The following is a 17,085-nucleotide window of genomic DNA, read 5'->3' as shown; positions in this document are numbered from 1 at the left end:
CAGTGCCACCAGGATGCCATCAGGAGGATGTTTGGTTTTTCAATAAGAATGGATTGGGCAGCTTTTTATTTTTTATTTAGGGGAAAAAAAATAGGAGACATTCAGTTATGTGCCATGGGTACCTGTAGGGCCATCCCTTCTTAGAAGTGCATCCTGATCAGGAACAGTCAGTCCTGCAGTCTGGTCCTGCAGGTGGGAAGGACTGGAGGGGTCTGCACTGGTTATCCTCACTCCTTCCGTCGCAGCTGGGAGGGTGCACGTGTGCGTGCGAGGCTTCTACCCATGAGGAGGATCCAAAGGCCGTCAGACCCTTCAGCTTCATGTCTCATTTCCATCAGAGGAGCTCCACCACGTAGCTGCAGTAGGGTTTGGGTCTCATCCTGTGTCATTAGGAAGGAAAGAAACTGTATAATCATTATCCTTTTTAGAAAGTTTAATCACAGCCTGCAGAGGGATGGCGGTGTTTTATCTGACAAATATGTCACTGTCTTTCATCAGTTGATTATAATCATCTTGGAAGTTCCAGTGCGTCTGTTTTTCCCTCTTCTTTTTAACTATTGTGTTTTGTTTAACTTTCCCTAATGAGCCCAGTGAAAAGCAATTGTTCTAAATAAATCATGTGCGCTACAAAGCAGTATATCACAATTAGGTTTCCATTATACTTTAATTAGGCATTCCATTATTAAATTGATGTCGTTGGCTTCTTCCAGGTCTCAGACTAATCCTGAAACAAATTCCTCTTTGTGGATAAATATTAGTCAGTCGTAATTAAAGAGTATTCATTGGCGTTGCGGCTTTTCATTAAATCCCTTTCTGATTAAGATGGCTCCCCCAAGTACTGGTCTGATTAAATTTAATAAGATTTGTTCACTTGTGTGTATCGTGGTCTGGTGGAAACTGTTTTAGCACCAGGGGATTGGGAACTGTAAGTTCATATCTTGGTGCAGGCAGCCATGGGTCTAAACGCCTGTTTTGCTCAGTGCTGTACACTCGTGTTTCAGGGGGCTCTATGGTTTGTGTGGTCAGTCAGCAGTGGAAAAAAACCATGGGAATTGAATTAGCAGTGTTAGAGTTGAATTTCAAAGGGCTAAGTTACATCTAGAGGGTTACAATAAAGAAGGGAAGATTAAAGTATGTTAGAGGCTCTGTTTCCTTGACTCTTTCATGACTAGGGCTTTGCTGCTGAGTTCAGACTTGAGTGCTTTTCTACCCCAAACCATTTTCTCTCCTGGAGATGTATAGATGAGCTCATTTCTATGTAAATATGCCTCAGCTGAAAACTCAGATAATAAAACAGATGCTCCTGACAGAAGTTCTTCTAACAGCAGAGAATGAAATGTTTTCAGAGCAAAACCCTTGTCCTGGGTTTAAAAATCAAGGTGAAACTAAAGCGTGATATGGCTTTAGTGTCTATATCCATTGGAGAGAGCTTGTAAGCATCACTGTTTTCTGTGTGCTGAAATTATGCCTTCTTGTGGGGCTGCTGGTGCTGTTCTGCATTCCTCCTGCTTTGTACACAGAAATGAAAACAAACCACTGTGACCAAGAATGGCAATAGCACAAATCGGTGAGGCGTGCAAGAGATCGGCTCAGGACATCTGCAGAAGCACTCCATCCAAATATTTGAGGTGGCAGCTAGCAGGTGTTTTTTTCAATATCCAGTTCATACTCTATTTTTGGTGCAGGGTATGTTTTCATCTAGTGTTTTGGTTTGGGATGGGCCGTATTTGTAATATCAAGTATCTCAAAATGCGTTTTCAGTGTCAGGTATCCCAAATGTAATGGTACTGGGTATATCATCTAGCCAATCCGTCATATTTCATGGAATCAGAGCTGTCTCCTGATTCCAGGTTGCTCTTCCTGGGGCTGCTGAAGGCCCCTGAGTGATGCCTGGGACAGTGTGAAGGGGCAGGGTTGGAGGCAGTGTTAGGTCAGTGCATAGCTGAAGAGTTCTCTCTAGCGGTTGGTTGTGGGTAGTGAGGACGGATAGCAAAGTGCACTGAATTAAGGGAAGGGTACTCATCAGTAGCTACTGAAAAAAGGGAGAAACAGAGTAAAGTGAGGAAAGGAAGCTGACCTTCATATCTGAATTACGAAAAAGAATAGTTGTAATGCACTAGAAGCCAAGAATAAAATGTCTTTTCTCTAATAGTCATCATTTATTTACTAATTGCTACTGTTGCAATACAGCAGTGGATGGTGTTATGCTATTCATAGCACCATCCTTCCACGGGCCTGAAGTGAGGGCTGATGGACAGCAAGAATCCATGGCATTTCCGAGGAGGTGGGGTGCACTTTGAGCTGTTGATTACCAAGCAAGAACTGCCACAACTGCTTCCTTCTGAGTATCTGTGGTGAATTAGTTTCCTCTACTCACAGTGACTCACACTAGTTTTGTAGTGACTTTACCAAAGACAAGGCTCAAAATAAGTTGCATGCTCAGTCTGCAGTTTTGGCAAATATTTATTTGAGGCAATGTGCAAGTGCTTAAAAATTATGAGAAAATTATGAGAAAATTCCTACCTTATATCCTGACAAGTCCTAGAAGTACAGAAAAGAGATAGAAGCATTTGAAAAGAGTATGAGCAAGGGTTTTGGAAGAATTGAGGGAAATAAATAGCACCTAATAAGAAGACCAGGGAGACTGGGAAGTATAACCTCTTTAATGCTTGTGTTTTAATTGGGATCCCAAAAGCCTGCATATGCTGTTGTACTACAACATGGCAATTCATACCTACTGCTACTGCTCGCATCGTTAAAAATGTACCACTTTTCTTCTCCAAAAATTCCAGGGTTTAAGCCAGCTCCATTGTTTACCTAGCAGCAACATCCTGCAATGTTGAGCATCATTGGTATGACAGTTGTGTATGTAAACTGCTCCAGAGTGTTTTGCTTTACTGTTAACTCAGTGAGGCCAGTCAGAAATGGCAGTGGAAATTGCAGATACAACAGCTGGATTCTGGTAGAACTGCATTACCTCAAATAGGAATGTGTTTTCTGTTGCAGAGATTGATGCTTAATTTCATCTGCATTGGAGAGAGATTGTTCATTCAAGCAGACAGCAAAGAAATAAGTGTACAGGGGTGGATTACTTCTTTCTCAGACTCCCAGGGATTTGAAATGCCCAACAAATAACAGAAGAATTAGGTGGATAGTCTGTTATGTTAAAGATAAGAATAAGCTCTATATGTTTGTGTATGATTTATTTTAAGGGTAGTTGGTGTCTTATTTTTACTTAATTGTAATGATACTTAGCTTTCCAGAAATACCTGGATGAGTAGTTTAGCATTTTTTTAAAAAATAAAAATAACTCAGCCATTTCCTAATTTAGGTACATTTGCCTGCCTGGCAAGACATCTTATCGTGACAAGGTAGAGTACACATGATGTTTTTTGAAAAGATTTCACTGAAGTGTAGTAAATTATCTTCATTTCAAGCGTAATTGTGATTCTTGTCTGAGCTGGTTGGCAGTTTGCCGGGAAATGCATGTTCGAGCTCAGAGGAGTTGGAAAGTTGCATACCAGAATGTCAGTGTCTCTCTGTTACATGAAACATCATTTTTCTGTTTGAAAAACTAATGGTGTCCTATAAGCCTAGAAACAGCGTGTCTTCTTCTACCTAACTTGTAACATACCTTTGAAAACCAAATCCCACATGTGTGTGTAGAGAAGACTTGTAGTATGGGAGGCTGGGAGAGAGCAGATATGCAGGCAAAGGAATAAACATGGCATTTTTGTTATCTGGATTTGATAAATATAGTTTGGGAATGATAGAGTAAAGAGTGGTGAGTCAGTTTTGCCTGGTCATCTCTAGTGACTGAAATAACTTGTTATTCCAACCCCTTTATCCCTTCATTCCCTTCTCTCCACATATTTTTGTGTTTTATTTATAGCTCGACCAGCTTTTGCTTTGCAATTTGTAAAATAACCCTTCAGAGTCAGGGAGGGAAGACTGAGGAGCAGCAGCTCCTGGGCAGTCTTGTGGACGGAGCCACTGGATCATTCCCTGTTGCCAAGGCCGGATCCCCACCTTGCCATGCACATCCTTCCCTCATCTGCACAGAGATTTCTTTTTTAAACAAGCAGCCTCGGTTCCTGAAGTCATTAATGGGTTTGTGTTGACAGGAGCCACGTGAGATGTTTCAAACCAGCTGGCTGTGACTTTGACAGCAGCAGGGTCAAGAGGCCCTGTGTCTGGAGAGGTGGCAAGGCTGAGTTTTATCTGGGAAACCTTGGTGGGGGTTGTAAGCTGTCCTGAAATGCATTAAATCCACCACCACGACCCATACTTGTATATATCCTGTAAAGCACAATGTGTAAACAATGCCTGCAATAATTCTGAGCTGAATCTTCTGTGTTTGGCTTCAACTCCCATGCCCAGTATTTTCGTCCAGATTAATCCACAAACTAAGGATCAGTTTAGCACTCGATACATCTTAACTTGCAGATCAGGATAAGATACTTCTTGGTCTGCTCCTAGGTTTCCCACAGTACTGACTTCTCATAACATAACTGGACTACTCCATATTAAACCATCTGATTCGGTTTGGAGAGCTGCAAGGGAGCTGGCAGGCTTAATGGCGGTCCCTCTTATTAATTGACTGATGGAGAGGGCAAGGGGAGAGATGTGTTCAAGCAATAAATATGAATCAAAAATCATAGAATGGCTTGGGTTGGAAGGGACGTTAAAGATCATCTTGTTTCAAGCCCTCTGCCATGGGCAGGAACACCTTCCGCTAGATCAGGTTCCTCCAAGCCCTATGCAACCTGGCCTTGAACACCTCAAGTGATGGGGCATCCACAATTTCTTTGGGCAACCTGTGCCAGTGCCTCACCACTCTCACAGTGAGGAATTTCTTCTTACTATCTGATCTAACCCTACCCTCCTTCACTTTAAAGCCATTCCTGTTTGTCTTGTCACTACATGCTTTATAAAAAGTCCCTCTCCAGCTCTCTTGTAGCCCCCTTCAGGTCCTGGAAGGTGTTCTGAGGTCTCCATGGGGCTCTTCTCCAGGCTGAACAACTCCAGCTCTTTCAGCCTATCTGTAGCAGAGATGCTCCAGCACTCTGAGCATCTGCATGGCCTCCTCTGGCCTTAGTCCAACAGGTCCGTGTCCTTCTTATGCCAAGGACCCCAGAGCTGGATGCAGCACTCCAGGTGGGGTCTCACTAGAGCAGAGCAGAGGGAGAGAATCCCCTCCCTAGACCTGCTGGCCACGCTGCTTTCGATGCAGCCCAGGATGCAGCTGGTGGAGCCAATTAGCAGACACCAGCCTGGGGTGAGAGAATCTCAGGCTCTATCACAGGTAAGACTGGAAAAACAAGAAGCAAGTAGGAATGTTAGTACTAGATGCCTGTGTATGGACTTAATGAGGCCATTTTTTGAAAATTCTACTGTTTCCAGCACCCAGGCTTTGAAAAGTATATTGAAATATTAGAAGATATTCAAAAAGCTGTTAAAGGGATTTGAGCTTTTAAAGCCACGTTTCATATTGAGATTTCAGAAACTGAGTAGGTTGAGTTTGTTCAGGAGCAACTTACGAAGTTGACAGATCATACCACCACTTACCTCTGTGAGCAGACAGCTCTCTAATTTAGCCAAGTTACGTGGTCAGGAAGTAGAAGTACAAAAATAATGTACGCAGACACATACACGCCCCCCTGATTAGTACGGGGAATTGCTTATCTCATGGTAAAAGCTTTAGGGCAGTGCGGATGTCTGTCTCACCACATCCCATGGCAAAACCAAAAGCATTCCGCATAAGCTCCTATGTCATTCGGGAGATCAGATTAGATGATGATAACGTTCTGTCTGGTCTTAAAGTAATTAAATGAGGTATTTACAGAGATTTCAAAGTCAAAGCTGATCTCCCTCCCTACCACCACTCTCTCAGCAACTTCAGTTAGTGGTATTGTTTACACATTAATGAGATGTAGCATCAGGCTGCAAAACGATGTGATTTAAATGTATTTAGGGGAAGAATTAAGCACATGTAATGGTTGCTGATAGCTGTGAGCATATCCTTGGATCTTTTGATCTTTTTACTATCTGGGCTGGAGGTTCCTGGGGTGGAATCCCAGTAGTCCTCTACTCCTGTATGCAGCACCCAGAGCACATTTCCTTCCTATTGGGGAGCAGAAAGCAGACAGGGCTGTCCTTTCCCCTGGCTCCCACCCTCAGGGACTAGAGGTGCAGTGTCCTTAACTCCTTCGTGTCAGCAGGTGGAAGGTCTCCCTCTCTCCTTGTATCACAATGCCAGTGGAAAATCAGATAGGTATAGAAAGAATTGGTATGCAGGATCACTCTTCTCTGTTAATCAAAGCCAGCATTATCATTCTGTCTTTTTTTGTTTGCTTATTTGATTGCCACACTTACCTAAAAAAGATTTCCAATAACTACTGAGTTGAAAGTGATTTAGATTAACCCCAGCTGACACCGCTGCTTTAAGGAGGGCTGCCTGAGGTTTTAAATCCTCACAAGCATGATACTTCCCAGGAGGGGCTGTAAATCCTTGAAGCTGCTCCCTCCTGATACTGTGTTCTCAGAGAAAAATCACTTAAATCTCGTGAGCCAAGACAGTAATATTTCCCAGTAAGCAGTTTTAGATGGCTTTTGTTTTAATGTCTAAAAGTGTATCTAAGGCTGACATACAATACTCACATATTGGATAACCTGACAAGTTTTCTTCTACTTGTTTCTATCTTTTCTTTGATGACCTTGCTGATCAGTTTATTTATAGAAGTGCCAAGCCTCCTCCTGTCGAGTTTCCTAAGGAAATATGTATAGGGTGGAGGATATTAAGGCATAGGTGGGCGAGTGACTGCCAGTGTTTTATGGAAGCCTGGAAGTGTATGAAATATCTGGAGCTGTGCAGTGAAGGGACTTTGCAGCAGAAAGCAGTTACATTGAGCTGGGAGATGGAATGAATGGATAAGGGCCTCGCATAGAGGTCCCACTTTCAACAGAGCAGCTTAATTGAAGAATGAATATTCTGTTGTGAGAGCATCTCCGTGTGCCTCTCCCCTGGTGGCTCAGCAGCTCATCAGCTGCTGCTGTGATGTACCCTGGTTAAGAATAGTATCCTCTCTGCTGGATCAGAGCAGGGGAAGAGATGGTATAATCCTTGTAAGGTTTAAAGGAATGTCAATGATAACTAAAGTAGGACAAATTAGGGTTGCCGAGATCCTTTCTAGGGATAGAAATGGGTAACAGCCACCCCTGTTAATGCTAAGGAGACTCGAATTCACCTTTGAGGCTGCTGAGAGTCTGAGCAGTTCATTGCATGGATTTGCCTTGGGGCCATCATCTTTTTTAGCTCACTGGTGGTCATTTTGGCTTTCAGAGCTCCTGTTCTGAATCATTTTGGCCCTCGAGTCCCTGTTTGTACAGATCTCTTTGTCTCGCAGTGAGCTTGCTCAGCATTGCTGGGTAGGAGCAAGTGTCCTTGTAGTTGGTGTGAGTCAGAACTGAGAAACAGGCTGTGCTTGAGCTCCCAAGCAATGCTTTAGCACAGGGAAAGGGCCCATCCATCCAGGACCAGGGGCTTATTCCACTTATTTGGGATCGTGCTGTAGGGCTGAGCTTCACCTCTGGCAGTTGTCTGCAATTGTAGCTGCACTGCAATATTCTCTTTGTGAATGTGTTTGAAGGAAGCTGAAAATAATTTAATCCTGCCTTTTATATTCAGGCTAGGTTTTTTCCCCTAGAATTAAAATACTGTGTTGTCATGGTATTATTGAACACACAATTAAAAGTAATTTTCAGTTTACCTGTAACATCTTTATTTTGAACCTAGTAAGAGGCTCTTGGTTGTAAAGTTTATAATAGGTAATGAGATAAAAGGTTTGTCTGGACCCATACAAGGGAGCACAGAGGCAGAAGGGCAGGCAGGGAAAACCCCAAAGCTCAGATGGAGGAACAGAACCCTTAGTCCAGCTCCTCCAAGGGCTGTCCCAGGGGGGCCATCAGCCCATGGGCCAGGAGTGACACCTGTCACAGCGAGAGGGCCTTGTCCATCACCTTACGGACTGGGGCAGGGCTCTGGGAGTCACTACAGGATGCCAAAGAGGAGCATTTGGGGTTTGGACAAGGCTTATGGTGGGATGTTTAAGGAAGGAACAGGCAGCTGAAAAAGAGAGGATCCAAAGACCAGCTACTGGATGGCCCTCAGTGTGCAAAGCCAGTTACTGGAGAGGTCAGCAGTGCATGCAAGGAGTCTGGACCACCACTGCAGAAGGGCTGTGGCCCTGGGGGCTCGTGTGTCCAGGTGTACCAGCACCTGGGAGAACCAAGGATCCGGGCCAGCTGCAGCATAGACTGGCTACAGGCAGTAGTAATAGAGGCATCCACAGCCTGTGTCTAATTCCCTCTGACAGGTCTTTATCCTAATGAGCCAGAGAGGGGAACACCATGGGGCCATTTTGTTTGCTTGAGAGCTGTTTTCTGTCCATGTTGGCCCGTGGCTAGCTGGCTGTGCCCATGTATAGTACACCTGTGTTGTGTGTGAGCATATTGGGATTGTGTGCTCGGGTTTGCTGGGGCAGGGGGCTTCAGAAACTGAGCTGTACTGGGCTACCAGATACTGCAGGGTAAAAATTCTGATGGAACAACTGGTGTAGTGAAGGAAAACGTCCTCATTTTTCCTTGGAGGTGTTTCTTTAAAAAACGTGTCTTTCTCTGATGCTGGTATTTTCATCCTGAGCCTGGTCAAGTTCTCCCTGTGCCACCTCTGAGCACAGTGCCCAAAGCAACCAGCTGTGCATTGTAATCGCCTGAAGTAACGTCGTGTATCAACGGAGCTGAAATATAAATAACTTTGATTAGGGCACAGAAAGTTCAGTAAGTTAAAGAATAGTGCTTTTGAGGCATTTTGTCATCCCAAAATGGAGACTGCCACATGGATTAATCATCGTCTGCATGTTGTGCAGTTTACAGCCACTTAACAATAATTTGAAACAGACTTTATATTCACTCCTGAGCACTGCAGTAAGCTTTCCTTTTCTGAGGTGTTTTAATAAAGCATAGGACAAAATATTATTCATGGGTATGAAGGATACATAGTTCTACTGCAGGAAGAGAGTCTTGAGACTGTAAAGCTACTGAAATTGGTGTTTCTGTTTGTCCTGAGGAGCTGGGCTACCTGCCTGACATTTTAGCCTAAATGGCAGTTTCTTAGTTTAATTAGATTTCAGATGCAAATCTCTGAACATTATTTGATTTCCTTTGTCCTTCATTCCTTCCTCAAGGGGTCATGGATACACACAGGACAAAGATGATCTTCAGATGTCACTAAAAATATTGCAAGAAGTGTTTTGTCCTCCAACAGCTTCTCTGAGCTATGAACAGATATTTAAGTATCTGAGTTTGCTTATTTCTTTTTTGACCTACTAGAGAAGTAGGATGATGCAGTTTCCCTTAGGGAAATTTTTTCTTAAAATGAGCAGAAACAGGTTTTTGAAGCAGGTCTTTAAATTCAGGTGGAAAAAACATCTTTAAGTCAGTGACTGCCCTGTGTCTTCACTTAGGATCACTTGATTTTCTGGTTGACTGGCACTTTGCTATTGACCTGAAACACGTGCTGTTAGGTATCTCCAGATTGCAGAGACAACAGCCTAACTTCACAGGGGAAGAGACGGTAAAGATGCTCCAAGGATGCAGGTTCAGAGCTGCCTGATTAAACCTAGCCTAAGGGAATTTTGTCCCTTCTCATGAATGGTCTACCTTCATCTGCTGTGGTGACTTTTCTTCCTCTTAGCAGATTGTCTTGTAACTTGCCTTGCCAGGGAATTAAAGCTTCAGGCTGCCATTTGTGTGGAGTTCTTAAATATGTATGACCCAAGCAAGGGGTCTGTTGCATACAAAACCCGGTATTCTGGTCTTCTCTCTTTCTGATGTTTCTGCTCTTTCAGATATGCTAAATTTGCCTTTGATGTTTCTTTTCTTCTTGTGTAAAATACACTTTCATAGATGAACCTTGCAGCTGGAATTAGGAGATACTGGTTCCAGCTGGACACACAGAGCAGGCCAGGTAAACCTCCTTTGCCTCAATTTCCCCACATGTGGAAAAAGTAACATTCACCCTCCTGTGTGCAGCTCTGAACTTTGTTCTGGCTGACTAAGAAGCCATATTGTAGTCTAGACCTTCTAGAGTCTGGTGGGAAGCCCCACTGGAAGGTATCTTGTCTGGGGATGCTATGGATCCATAGGCAAGGAGTAGAGGCTTTCCTATTTCTGATCAGGAATTCATGGAGAGAAATACACCTGCATACCAAAGAGATCAGACCAGCTGTGTGAGTGCAGGGAGTCCTGCTAGTGCTGCTTGCACAGAGTCAGAAAATCTGTGTCTTAAGCATATCTGATGATTTATTATCTGTGATCTGTATGCCAGTGGCCCTTAAATGTCAAGCCTTGATTTTTCAAGTAGTTCATGTAGTTGGCAGACTGATAGTTCAGCTGCCCAGACATGAATGACTGCAAGGTGTACAAGAAACTCATCTAGCCAAAAACTCTTCTTATAAAAGGCTTTTTTGATGCAAGGATATCAGGAAGACTGGACCTTTCTGGCCTCCCTCTTGGGGTAAAGTGTGTAGGTTTTATGTTCCACTAGAGCTGGGAAGCTATGGAGGATTGGGCGGAAGGAGATTGTAAGAGACGGAAATCTCTTGGAGGCTTTTTATGTAGCAGCCCTTCCCCTGGTTGGGCCAGGAACTAAGGGGTGGATGTCTGTCCTGTAGGATGGCTGTAACTCTGATGGTAGAAGTATTTGGAATAGGGGAGGAAAAGCGCAAGCTGTTCTCAAAACTAAAATGTTTTGTGCTAAGGTGCAACAGGCTGACCATTATTTCCCTTTGCTAGGGCTGGGCATCTAAGGCATGTCCAATTTTGGCATCTCTTGGAAGGAGATCTGAAAGATTGTACCTGTGCAGAATACCGGGATTCTCTGCTCAGTTCAGAGGTGATCCCAGAGCTAGACAAAAGATGGAATATTGAGTTTTTCCCTGATAGACCTCCAGGGAGCCATACAAATCTCTTTAAAACCCCAAGTAACCTGCCACAAAACTGTCCGAGAGATCGTTTCAAAACAGCACAATCATAAAATACTCTGGAAGGCTGAATAGGGTTTTTCCCCTTCTTGTGATATTTGGAGTTGAACTTTAGATACATCATTTTGAACATGGCCTTTTAAAGTAACTTTCTATTCTGGCCCTGTCATTTTTAGGGCTGTAAAGGAAAACCAAAATGCCAGGGATGGGGAGGAAATGAAAACGAAGAGTGAGGCTAAAGAGTAGGTTTTGATCATCTTTGCAAGAGGTGGCATCATCTGTGAGAACAAAGGTCTTCAATTGCTGCAACTGGAGACGGCTTTTAGTCTCCAATTCTATTTTGCCCTGAGCCAGCCAGCCAAATAAAAACAGCAACATAAATCACTGCTGGCAGAACTTAACAGTTATGCAACGTCCAGTGCACCACATGCCTATTTTTAGATCAGTTTTACACTAGCAGAATTTACTTTATGAAATCTAAAAAGAATGTCTGTTCAGAGGCTGGGGGATAAAGACGGTATTTAGAAAGTGCAAAATGTAAAAACACTTAGTACAAGGGATGCTCTAGCAAGCCCTGCTTTGGCAATACTGATATCCTTTCAAAAATGTTGGCTCAATCAGGCATGCTAATGAAGAGTAGGGGTTTTTTCATCAATATCCCCTTGAATTTCTACTCTGCAATTGCTGTTTGAATGGTTAGCTATGCTCCCTTCACCCAAACAGCTGAACGTCAGACTCACATACAGCTCTTGTTTTCCAAGACCAGATGTGCATCTTCTCTCCTTTACATTTGACTTAATTCTCTTACTATTGTAATTCTGCATTAGTGTGTGCTGTGTATAATCTTGTTCCCAAAGCTTTTTGTTCAGATTCAGAACGTGCAGTGATTGGGAAAAGTTCAACCTCTCAGCCTTCAGATACTCTAGCGGGTGAAACACAGTCTGCATAGTTAATGTATCTCTGGGATTTCTGCCATAATTCGGACAGTTTTCACTCATGTCTTGAAGCAGATTAGTGTTCTGAGTGTTGCATGATCTGTATTCATCTTTTTTCCCCCAAACCTTTCTTCTAGGTGACAATCTCGATGCCATCCATGACATCACTGTGGCATACCCCCAAAACATTCCTCAGACAGAGAAGCACCTTTTGAAAGGAAACTTCCCAAAGGAGATTCACTTCCACGTCCAGAGATACTCCATAGAGACAGTGCCCACTTCTAAGGAGGAGCTGCAGCTTTGGTGCCAGAAGCGCTGGGAAGAGAAAGAGGAGAGACTGCGACACTTCTACGAAGGTGGAAAACGCTTCAGTGCCACGGGGCAGAGCATTGTCCCGCCCTGTAAATCGGAGCTCAGGGTCCTGGCGGTGAAGTGCGCCTCGCTGCTGTACTGGACGGTGTTCCCACTGGGAATGCTCGTGCTGCTGTACCTGTACAGCTTTGCACAGTGGTACTTTGCAGCCATGGTCGTCTTTTTCGTTGTGCAGCAAAAGATATTTGGTGGGCTGGAACTCATTGAACTCGCTTGCCATCGGTATTTTAAAAAGCAACAGAAATTTCACGACACGAAAGTAAAAATCAATTAGTTCTGGGGTCGAGGAAGGGTGGTTTTGAGATGCCCTGAAAATTTGATGCACAGGGAACAATTTTTGCATGAGAATTGTCTTTTACTATCACCATTGTTAGGCATTTGCACATGATTCTGTGAAGAGAAAGAAAAATGTTAGTTATTGCTACACGTGAAAATGGTAGTTTTTAATCTCTGAATGTAATTTCGACATTGCTCTCACAAGCAGCTAGCAACTGCATTCTGCTGTCATTAGGAAACAAATTGCTGGATTATTGAACAATCATAAGGACATTAATAAATGTGACATGCACTGAAGTTTCATGTAGAAACCCAAACAGTTGGCTAAGAGAGGCAGATGTATGATTTCTTTGTAGTCACATTGGCATGAAGTAAGCACCGGATTTGGAAAACTGGTAAGTTTTGATGGTAGGTGAAAGTTGAAGGAGAAGTTGTTCTGTTTCTTTTTTCTATTTCAAATACTCAAACTTATTTTGAAGTAATATTTTTGCATAAGCTTTTCCAAACACTACTGAACCTACCAACTATTCAACTGTTCTGGCTTGGTCACTCAGGAGGATTTTCAAGCCTTGCAGTCTTGTGTCATAGTACAGAAAACAGTACAGTGCTCGCTCTGTCTCCATTTAAGTGTTTGCTGATTATTTAATAGACCTGTGCAGCTAAGTTTTTATCTCTCACTGTTTCTTTCTGTTTCAGTCTCCCTGTTAGCTGTGGGAGACTTGTTCCTACTGTAGTATGCAGAGCTGCAGGATAGGGGAGCTGGTTTTTATTGGTTTAATGGTATTTTTTTCTCACAGAGGCAGAAATAGCTGTTCCTCTCTGAGTAACTGGAAAATGTTTTTCAAAAAGGTTTCCTTGTATCTTTGTAGACATTCTTTGGCTGAAAGCATTTTATTTCATTTTTAGAGTAGGCAAGATACCTTTTTTTTTTTGTATTAATTTTGGTTTTCACATTGCTTCCTTTGGCATTTCACGTGTCCATGTACATAAGCAGGAAGACTGCTTGTTCAGTGCATGTCAGACAGACCTGTTGAAATGCAAAAGTTCTCTCCTTGGTGGTACAAGAGATGGGTTTGGGTTTTAGACTTAGCACAGGGAAGAGCTGCATCTTCCCTTTGCACACTGGCTTTGTTTGCCTGATGACATCACTTTTTCAACCTCCTTCGCAATTTTTGGGGGGTTCTTCTGGGGCTCACATTATGGAACTCTCCCTTATTTTCATGCCATTCAGAAAACCTGAAGTCTTAGACGAGGCACTTTCAAGTGTATCCCTTGTCATATATAATAAAAGTAATATTCATGCTCACACAGAAAAAGACAAAAACATTGCCAGCACTTCGGAGACACTTCAGGTCTTCAGGTTAGATTGTTTTGCAACCTCAAAAATTTTAGGCAACTTGACAATTGTATTGCTGCAAAACCTTCCTCACTTACTAAGTGTTTGTTCTTTATTGCATGAGGGCTTGTTTGAGCTGGACCCAGATGGCCTGGCTCCGTTTGTTGACTGGCATTGCTGTGAAATATGCAAGTCCAGAGTGCAAAATGTATCTCGTACTGTGCTGCATATCTCAAGTGTTGGGTCGGCGTGGTGGACACACCTGTTTGCTTCTAAATTACAACACTAAGCATGTTGTCTAATGTGTTTGTTTCAAAGACCATTTTTTGAACGAATCACCAGCCTCTATTCAGCTGTCCCTTGCAAGGTGACAAGTCTTTTTTAATCTATGCTTATAAAAACTAATAGTTTATTATGCGGAAAGTACTTGAAGCCATCTGTTTTACTCCAATTTTTTTAATCCCTTTTTTCTTAAAAATAATAAAACTAGGTTTCTATTTAGGGTTATGTTTCTTAATGATTTTTTCGTGTTTGTATTTGTGTACCTGACAACTGGTGTTGCATTGTCATGAGGGGAAGGAGGTCATTTCTGCGCCTTGAGGTCTTTTTTTAAAGCAGTTCTGTGATATCACAGGCATGGTTGCAGCTTAAACCTCCATAGCCTGGTTTTTCTTCAGCTAATACCCTGCACATTCAGGTAACCCACTGCAAGGGAAAACTTAAAAGCCTCATTTGTGGTTAATGCAGAGGAGACCTAAAAGGCTTCTTCCAGTCTGCCCTGAGCCACGGCTGTGCTTTCATACCAGGAGTAACCATAGGCAGCCTACTCCAATAGCCTTAACATAATCTTCAGGAATGACTTCAGAGGACAGGTTCATGTGTTGGTGACATAAAATACCAGCTATGCTTTTCTCAGTCATTCAGAGAACTTTGTGGTGTCATCAAATGTATCAGGAACACCAGTGTGAGTCTTGGTCATGGCACAGTACAGGATTTATGTCTGTGTGTAGTTAAAGTTGAGCTCTGAAAATGAAGTCAATGCAATCCATCGTTGACCCTTACAAGGGGCTTTCTCCCAGCTGGAGCCAAAAATGTGACCTACTGTAATGTGGTAAAAACATCCTGCAAAATCTGTAACTTGTCTTCCTCTCTCACATGTTTGGATCAAAGAAAGAATAATCTGCTTGTCAGCTGGTAATGTCACGTTTGCAATGCCCGTGATGCAGAGTGAGTGGTGAGTGAAGAATCCTCCTCTCACAGGGAAGGGTGTTGGGTTTGTGTCTGATGTAAATGTTTAGATTATGTGCATCGTTTTCCAGGTCAGTTAGAAATGCAAGATGGGAAAAATGTTGAACAAAAACTAAAAACTTTGTGGATAGAGAAGATTCTTTGTATAAAAAGTGATTAAGGAACTGGGGGAAGAATTTTTTTTTTTCCTTTGGTGAAAATGTAGCTTTTTACTCAAAAGGTTCTAATATACAGATTTCTTGGAGAGTACTTTGTTCCTACCCTGTCTCCCTTTTCAAAGATCACCAAGATGGCATTTAGGGACATGGTTTAGTGATGGACTTGGCAGTGCTGGGTTTACAGTTGGACTCAGTGATCTTTTCTCACCTAAATCATTCTGTGATTCTGTGCTGGGTAAATCACTTTGAAATTTTTTCAATGCTATTGGGCTAAAGGTGCTAGTACTCCAGGAATCACATCACCCTCTTCCATGAGACATGGATTGGCACTGGGACTCGTCTCAGTAGCTGGTTTGTCCCAGTTCACCTTCTCTCGTAGCCCAGCAGCTGCACCTCTGAGCTCTGTCTGCAGGACCTACAGATCTTGCTGGGTCTTGTATATATTGTTTGGGATCAAGGCTGTGTTTTAAGGACGCTGCTTCCCCTTTGCTCAATCAAATGTTTCCTCATCAGCATCAGGGGGTTTCTTTCTCTCTGCTCGGAACAGAAGGTTGAAATCCTGCCATCTGTGTGTGTCATCAGGCTCATCTGGGTAGCAGCATGTCAGGCCAAGACATTTTTATCTTGGCTTCAAAGCTGCAAGGCCCAAAGCTGCTCTGTAAGGTGTTGTCTTGATCATAGGAGATGTAGTTCCTAGTTTTGTGCATTGCATCAATCGGTGTTGTTTAAAAATGATCCATGTTTTTATAACTTGATTTTATATGTGCACTGTGTGAAAGGAAACACCAGGAGAAAGCCTTAGTTTTCAGATTTCACTGATAATATTATTAGAATGTTTTAACCATGTACCAGTTACTCTACAGCAACAATAAAGACCTGAAGCATTGCATGTGTTTAATTTTGCTCTTTTCTTTTTACTGCACTTGTCTTCAGTCATATGGCTGACTGGCTCAGGCAGACTGGTGTCCATTTCGATGCTCCACTCATGGTTTGTGGCTGTTGAGGGAAGAAGAATCCGCCATCTCTCCATGGGAGGCTGGAAAGGGGCATCTGGCTCTACCCTCCCTTCCAGCTTCTTCATGTAAAGGTGTCACTGTTGTCCGCAGGGACGGTGCGAATAACAACACAGAAGCCCAGGATAAATGGGGTTATTTAATTAATTATCACCTCATTTATATAACTTGGTTCACGATAGAGAAATGACATTATTGGATATTGACCATATTGACATGTATTGACCATACACCTCCCAGAGTGATTGGCTGAATGCTACGACACCTATTTCAAAATATTTTCTTCAGTGTGGAGAACAAGACTGTGCATAACAAGTTTGCACCTGTGAGATAAAAGTCTTGGTTTACAAAAACCCCCTACACTGTTTACAGCTAGCTTGCATGAGAAAGGAGACTCTCACAAGCAGCTGTAAAATATAGGAAAAATTCTCTGCCAGCCTTTTCAGCATCTACATAAAGGGGCACAGAAACCTTTGAGTGTCCAAGAACCACAGCTCAGCTTCAGCCTTGCTGTGCTGCTTAACCAGGATTGTTAAAGAATAGCCTTAGGCAGTGGTAGGTGGGTAAGTCCTCCATTTTAGCCATATTCTGTTACCTCCCATGTAATTACTGACACAAGAAATGATCTATGGCAAAGTTCATGTTCTTAGAGGACCTTTTTTTAATGTAACTTCAGGTCTCAGGCCCCTTGGTTTCTCTCTCCAT

General features: G+C 42.8%; 1 protein-coding gene across 3 annotated transcripts in view; it reads left to right on the top strand.

Moving 5' to 3' along the window:
• LCLAT1 (lysocardiolipin acyltransferase 1) overlaps positions 1-16,254 on the top strand; it is a 113,197-nt gene extending 96,943 nt beyond the window's left edge. For all 3 annotated transcript variants that reach the window (XM_042051614.1, XM_042051613.1, XM_042051612.1), the window contains one exon: positions 12,115-16,254. In XM_042051614.1, the coding sequence (XP_041907548.1) occupies positions 12,115-12,623 (509 nt within the window). In that variant the 3' untranslated portion in view covers positions 12,624-16,254. The remainder of the gene's footprint in view (positions 1-12,114) is intronic.
• The last annotated feature ends 831 nt before the right edge of the window (positions 16,255-17,085 follow it).

The sequence above is a fragment of the Corvus kubaryi genome, unplaced genomic scaffold (genome assembly GCF_017639235.1).
Source record: "Corvus kubaryi isolate FWS band 111438036 unplaced genomic scaffold, C.kubaryi_AGA036_p1.0 76, whole genome shotgun sequence".
Classification (NCBI taxonomy): domain Eukaryota; kingdom Metazoa; phylum Chordata; class Aves; order Passeriformes; family Corvidae; genus Corvus; species Corvus kubaryi.
The sequence above is the reverse complement of the archived record's forward strand: the minus strand, read 5'-3'. Positions and strand labels throughout refer to the sequence as shown.